Source organism: Apis florea, unplaced genomic scaffold (assembly GCF_048593485.1).
Source record: "Apis florea isolate Af1SG1 unplaced genomic scaffold, ASM4859348v1 contig_3496_pilon, whole genome shotgun sequence".
In the NCBI taxonomy this organism is placed as follows: Eukaryota; Metazoa; Arthropoda; class Insecta; order Hymenoptera; family Apidae; genus Apis; species Apis florea.
The window spans coordinates 7,341,882-7,349,066 of record NW_028256773.1 but is presented as its reverse complement, the minus strand read 5'-3'; the positions used below and the strand labels follow the sequence as shown (position 1 = coordinate 7,349,066).

The window sequence follows — 7,185 nt, the reverse complement described above, 5'->3', positions numbered from 1 at the left end:
TTCTCTATTAGAATCATTCAATTTATGTTTTCTTACATTAATAAAGATAATAATATTCTTACATTATAAAAATAAAATCTACTCATGTATAAATTAGTAAATGAAAAAATGTAAAAATATAAATTGTCATATGCTTATTAACAATAGAATGTTCAATATAAATTGAAAGAAACTAGAAAAAAAATCTCAAATTTTTGTAATATATTATATAAATTATACATACATTTATTTTTAAATATACAATTTTATGAAAAAATGACAATGATAACAATTTAAGATATCCATTCCATTCTGTCTAGAATGATATAAAGTGATATTATCGATTACAGTCCTTGAACAATAACAATTACATATCCTTCTAATGAGAAACAAAAGCCTGATTTCGAGGTGATTAACCTGTATGATTAAAATGATATATATGGCTTTTATATTGTTGCATTATCGTTTTAACATTGACACACTTTATCAAATTGATTCTCATGCCAGTTAATACTATAATATGAAATAAACAAAGTTCAAAGATTTTCCTTGAAACATGTTATTGTAATATGACAATTTCAATAGTACACATAGAACGTGACTCCATGATTTAAGAGAGATAAAACCACAAGAATTTCTTTATGTACATTGTAATTATCAAGTTTCCCAATTATTTATAAAAACAATCCATAATTTGATAAGTATCAAATGAATAAATATGCAAGTGAGAAATTAATAAGCAACAAAATTTTGAATGAAATATATGTACATATTTATGTACATGTATCTCGCGAATATATTGAATACATTATCGATAAAAAATTTAAAATCTCTTTTCCAATTATGAATTTATATTAAAGCTTCTGTTAATATTAGTTTTATTATTTTTTACACTAGTTTGCTATTACTATTATAGACTTTTATATGACATATGTATATGTAAATAAATATATATAATTATAACTGACATAAGTTACAAAAATTTTCAAGTATTCCGAATACAATATCTTTGAAAAATTATTCGGCTAAATCATAAGTTATTCGTGTTATTCGTGTTACATTTCTATATATCATAAGTTATTCAAATTACCGAAGATCAATATTCACAAAATACAAATTCCGGTCAAATTCTTTGCATTATCGAATCGTTCGAATGGAAACAAAGTCATATAAATTATTATAAATTGAAAAGAATCCGATTAATAGGCGAATATTCGGGATTAAAATTATTATAATTTATTAAAATTTTAATAAACAATTCGTTTCATTTTATAAAATAAAATATCAATAATAAATAAACCCTTTGTATTTGAAATATGTATATATATATATATACATGTGTAAATATATACTTGAAATATTCTTTTTTCTATTAACAAACAGTGCAGCAATGTTTTGGTATTTCATAATAATAAATCAAAATTTTATTCAAATTCTATTCTATTTATTTTTTGTAAAAATATACATTTATATAAACATCTTCAGTCTGTCATTTGGATCTTCATTATCCTTAAACTAAGGAATTTGCAAAGAATCTTTTATATATCGATACGAAAGTGATGCCACCTATCCAAGGGAGCAGACTATAAGTTATCGTATACCTTCCCATACCAACCTTCCCATACCACACGTTTCTCGTTTATCCCATGAACGCAATCGAATTCCTCTATAACAGAAAAAATCGTTTACGCGATTTGTGTCGCTCGAGATTCACAGGAAATCAAGGAATGGAAGGATGCAGTACGCACTCTCCCTGTTATCGACCATATCAAGACTAAAGCAAGAATCAAGGGAGAACGAATGATAGCGAGTGATACCGAATTCACCCGAAGGGTTAGTCGTGTTCAGTGTTGTACTTTCCACGAATACTGGATGAATAATACTGCAACTTCTTTGCACCATTCGAACACATTATTAACTACATATATATATTTTTCAACATGTTTCGAATAAATTTCATCAAAGGATTAACCATATGTTTGTGAAATTTTACATACACGTGGATTTTCATTTAACTTAAAGTTTATTTAGCAAGACATTTATTGGAAATGTGATCGAGGATTTCTTATTGTATTATTGAAAACAGAAAAAAATATAAAAAATGTAAAATTGTTATGATACGAACAAGTAAAGGATTAAAAGATAATTTGAAGAAATGTTAAAAAATTTTATCATCATTTTGATGATGTCAATTCAATTTCCATAAATAAACAGTAAAGTATAAGATTTTCAATAATGATTTGTCTGGTGTAGTGTTTGCTTGGTAAGCTGCGGTTTCTCAGTTTAACGTGGTTATCGATCATGCAACGATACATAACAAGTGATATAAATATATGGTAAACGATGAAAGAAAAAGAATCAATGGATATCTTAAAATTGTTCAAATTAATTTTCTGGTGAGGTGAACTTTCGAACTTATATGTATGTATTTGTGTTTTCCTCGCTATTTTAATGGAGAAGATTAATCAAAAGATCGAAACATGCGTGTTTCGAAAAGAAAAATGTTTCATGGATCGGATTTATTGTTTCATCATTAAACAAATTGATATTTGGTATTATTAATTGTATGATGTATAGAAGAATAAAAATAGTTGGTGATTCGTTCATAGATGAAGAACCATGATGAACGTTAATCAATGCTACAACACAGCTGTAAAAAAGTAAGTTTATAATTTTCTTGTTTAATTTTTTAAAATTATTTAAATTTTCTTATTTTATAATATCTCTTTTTTTATTCTATAAAAAGTTGTTTATATTTTATATTGGACAAAATGATTTAAGATATTAAATAAAAGATAATATATATCAATAGATAATAATTAAAAAAATTAATGTTATATGTTTCATTTGTTCACTTTTAATAAAAATGTGAATGTAAATGCATTATTATATAGGTCTGTAAATATTATTATATATATATGCGTGCAAATTTAAAAATTTAATTTGAATTTTTATAGATAAAATTAAGTACATGTAAAATCATATATTAAAAAACAATAGAAATGATTTAATCAGATTGGAAAAATATGTATCATTATATATAATTATTATGTATTACAAATATTCATATAATATTTATATACAATTATTTAGATACAAAATTATATATTAAAATTACACATCAATACAAGAATTTATTTCATTATATTCCGATAATTATTATGATTATTTCATATAATACAAATTAGCTTAAATTATTGTCATAAAGTTATCTATATTTATATTTCCAATAAAATCAATAGGTCTGTTGTCGACGACATACAGGATAAAACAATCTTATCGATTTCGTTGTATTATATTAATAAAAATTATTATTATATCAACAACAATTTTACATATTAAGAAATATTCTAATTAAAATCTAATTATTAACAAAATATATAGATTCGAATTCATTATGTGAAATTTATCGATAATTGATAATTATTATTAATTAATACAGATTATATTATCAACATTCGGAAAAACATTCTTAATTTCTCGTTGAAATGATTTTACATTTTTTTTACATCTCTGGACATGGATTTTACTTATATAATGTTAACAATATAGATTGATCGATGAAATAATTAATTATTCATAAATGAATTGCAGTTATGTTCATAAGAAAAATATGATATCTAATTCGATTATGATTTACTATAGAAGAAACTATAGAAGAAAATTATTTTTAATTAATTATTTTTAATTATTATTCATTACTCTTATCAAATTTTTCATATATAATAAAATTTTTGAATTATTTCTTAATATGCCCTTTCATCTATTTTATAATTTTTATAATTTTTAATTTTTAAAATATCATTTTTAGAAAATTTTATTGTTTTACATTTTTCGAACAATATTTTTTTTTTTTTTTTGATATTATAAAGTAATGACAACTTAAACAAACAATTTTTAAAAATCTCATAGATAATGTAAGTCAAATTGAAATAATGTGATTCATATCGATTTGCATTTTCGATCTAATAGCAGTCGATCAAAGCATCATCACGATTGGTCGAAACTTCCACAAACCGATATATCAAGGTCACTATACATTAGTGTGCTCATTATAACAATTCTCCTGTTGTAAGTTCTCGTTCAAGGTTCCTTTAACAACTACGGAATTTCTATCTTCATTCGTTTCTTTTTCTCTGTTTTCCTCTCGCTTCTTACATATTTAATTTAAGGACTGCAAATTGCTATATCATCTATGCAAAATGTTGGCAATATATTTATCAACAATACATATATTAAAAATATTATAAACAATTGATTATTTTATAACGAATTGATAATAGGAAATCAAAATGTTTTAAATTAAGAAAAATTTTAAACGTTCGACTTTTTAATTGTCTTCAAGAAATAAATTCTTTTTATTTTCTATTTATTCTTTACTCGATCTATTTTTTTACGTTTCTACATTATTCAATAAGATTATTTTTTGTTCTAGATATAGGTAACCGGCAGATAAACAGATGGAAGGTGAAAGAGCAAAAAAGAAATTTCAACAATGATAAAAATCGTATATTTTCTTGGCAATGATTTCCTCCGGAACTGAAAAGGTGTTTAAACGAATTTAAAGAGATAAATCCAACGAACCAGAGCGAAAAAAGGGCAAGAAAAATGGGCTCTCTGCCAAATTTACATGAATTGTCGAAGGACAAACTCGAAAGTCTTGCTTATAGACCGGCTCCGATCGGTGGTTTAGGACCCATACGACTGCCAGCTCAGCCTCCGCCGTTAGCACATACTCATAGACGCGCTAGAAGCAGTGGTCATCATCATACCTTGTGGGACAATGATGCTATGCTCGAGGTATTATTTGTCATATGTTTAAACACAAAATCCCCATTGTTACATAGTTACATAGTTCTTACTTGTTACATCTTCATTCGTTATTAGATTCAATGGTAACTATTTAAATATGTAACAAAAAATTAATATTTCATTTCATTTAAAAATCCATTTTATTTAATTTCACAAAAGTTATTCTCAAATTTTTATTCTATTCTCAGATTAATCATATACTTAATTTAAAAAGAAATTATATTAATATCTGCAATAATTTAAAAAAAAACGGTTTTTAATCATTAATCCGTTGAATATTTTATATATAAAAAAAAAAAATATGTAAAGAAAGAAAATTTTACAGCATATGGCAGCATATTCCCCAATTTCCTGCCGATCAACACGAACGTCTGCATTATCATGGCGTCGACGAGACTCGATGAACTCATCTGCAGGAGCGTCATCCGTTCGTCGGCTGATCGCTGCGGTGAGGACAGCTCCTTCCGGTCCAAGACCTCCGAAAAAAGTGATCCTGAGGCATTGTGCTGCTCTTCTCTTAGGACACGCGAGCTGTTCAGCTGCTATGCTGCCCATGTTCCCGTTACAAGCTGGCCTCGGTACCTTCAATCTTCATCTGGGACCGATGTTGCTCGCTCTTCTTTATGCAATTGCGACGATTACTAGTTGCTTTGCTCCAATTCTTGTGCAAAGATTCGGGACTAATCTCGCAATAAGCACTAGTCATATGGCCACCACCGTTTTCGTTGGATTACATTTATACCCAAAATGGTGCATATTAATTTTTAGATAAATTGTTTTTATCGATTAAAAATTATGATTATATGCTTATATTACATTATAATTATATATTATTAGGTACATACTATTACCTAGTTATGCATTGTTAGGCGCTTGTATAAGTCCAAGTTTCATAGCAAGAGTTTCACACATAAATACTTCAGCGACAAGTTTAGCTCTGGTATGTGTCGATCCCGAGGATCCTGATGAAACAAGACGCGAGTGCCTTCTGAGAAGACTTAATCGAGCAATCAAATTAGCAGAAGACATAGGTCTCGCACTGGGTATGAAAATTATGTATATATCTTAGAAATTATATTAAATTATATTATTAAAATATTCTATGAGTTTAAATGGATAATCTTATTTTTAGGTTGTTTAATCGCTGCCGTACTTGTAAAACTAATAGATTCAAAACCTCTCAATACAATAAGCAGTGAAATAAACGACATGTGCGGAGCAGAATATTGTCCGGAGGAAATTTATCTTTATAATAGTACAACTAATTTATCGACATTATCATCTGGTACATCAAAAATATTGGTCAGCATATGGTTAGGCCTTGCTGTTTTAGGCTTAAGTATATCGTGCGCTTTTCTCGACTCCAGAATGAAAGAACCGCAAAGTGTAAACGAAAAGCATAGCATGCAAAATATCCTCGCATCTGTGAAAGCTGCATTTCTGGATCCTAAGTTACAGCTGGCTGCACCATTAACACTTTTTATCGGACTTGAACAGGGTTTCATCTATGCCGATTTTATAGAAGTAAGTATAAAAATATCAAACATAAATATCAATAGATAATTTCAAAGTAAATGGATCATGGTTTTAAAAATTCAAAGATTAAATAATGCATTAAAAGATCATTATATTTCTATCATATATTTCTATCATACATTCGATATAGTCATTTTTTAATTTCCAACAATTAAAAAGTAAAACCGAGAAACTTAATTTTCACATTATTTAAATTTAAAAAATTAATTCTTAAATTTTTAGACATTTTAAACGGAACGTTTTCTATATAACATTATTATCTATGTAACAACTATTTTTTTTTGTAGCAAATTTAATAATATATATATTTGTTTATTATGTTATGACACATCATGAATATTTCACTATTATTTGACAGGCATATGTAGTTTGTGCTTTGGGAGGAGCTAGCACTGTAACTATCAGTTTTTTAGCTTTAGCCTCTTTACAAGCTCTCGCTGGTGTCACTTTATCAATGTTATTAAGGCACATTAAAAGATATTTCGTTGTAGGTAAGTAAATATATCATCATAAATTTTATTTTTTTTATTGAGTAATCATTATTAAAAATTAATCATGATGTTTTATTTAAAAGTTGTAGGATTTGTATTTCACGCATGTTTATTATTGGTTTTAACCACCTGGAGACCATCCGGTGATGATCCAGCACTTTTTCACGTTATATCTGCTGCCTGGGGAGTTTGTAACTCCATTTGGGAGACTTTAATATACAGTAAGTTATATTACAAAACTTAATTATATTTAAAGAAATGAAATTTTATATATATACAAATATTAAATTTATATAATTTTATATATATATATATATATTAATTTAATATAACAAAAATATCACGATTGCATTTTTACTCATATTCC

At 26.5% G+C, this 7,185-nt stretch overlaps 1 protein-coding gene across 5 annotated transcripts in view; it reads left to right on the top strand.

Moving 5' to 3' along the window:
- The first annotated feature begins 1,802 nt into the window (after window positions 1-1,802).
- Window positions 1,803-7,185, top strand: part of LOC100865175 (UNC93-like protein) — an 11,100-nt gene continuing 5,717 nt past the window's right edge. For 3 of the 5 annotated variants that reach the window (XR_015293796.1, XR_015293795.1, XM_012494849.3), the window contains exons 1-7: window positions 1,803-2,639; window positions 4,415-4,779; window positions 5,117-5,541; window positions 5,629-5,834; window positions 5,924-6,315; window positions 6,686-6,818; window positions 6,902-7,039. Coding sequence is in view for 3 of the 5 variants with exons in the window: in XM_012494849.3 (XP_012350303.1) it covers window positions 4,588-4,779; window positions 5,117-5,541; window positions 5,629-5,834; window positions 5,924-6,315; window positions 6,686-6,818; window positions 6,902-7,039 (1,486 nt within the window). In the remaining 2 variants the exon portion in view is untranslated. Of the gene's footprint in view, window positions 2,640-4,397; window positions 4,780-5,116; window positions 5,542-5,628; window positions 5,835-5,923; window positions 6,316-6,685; window positions 6,819-6,901; window positions 7,040-7,185 lie in introns of those variants that run through there. The other 2 variants (XM_086913597.1, XM_012494850.3) reach the window with 2 other exon arrangements.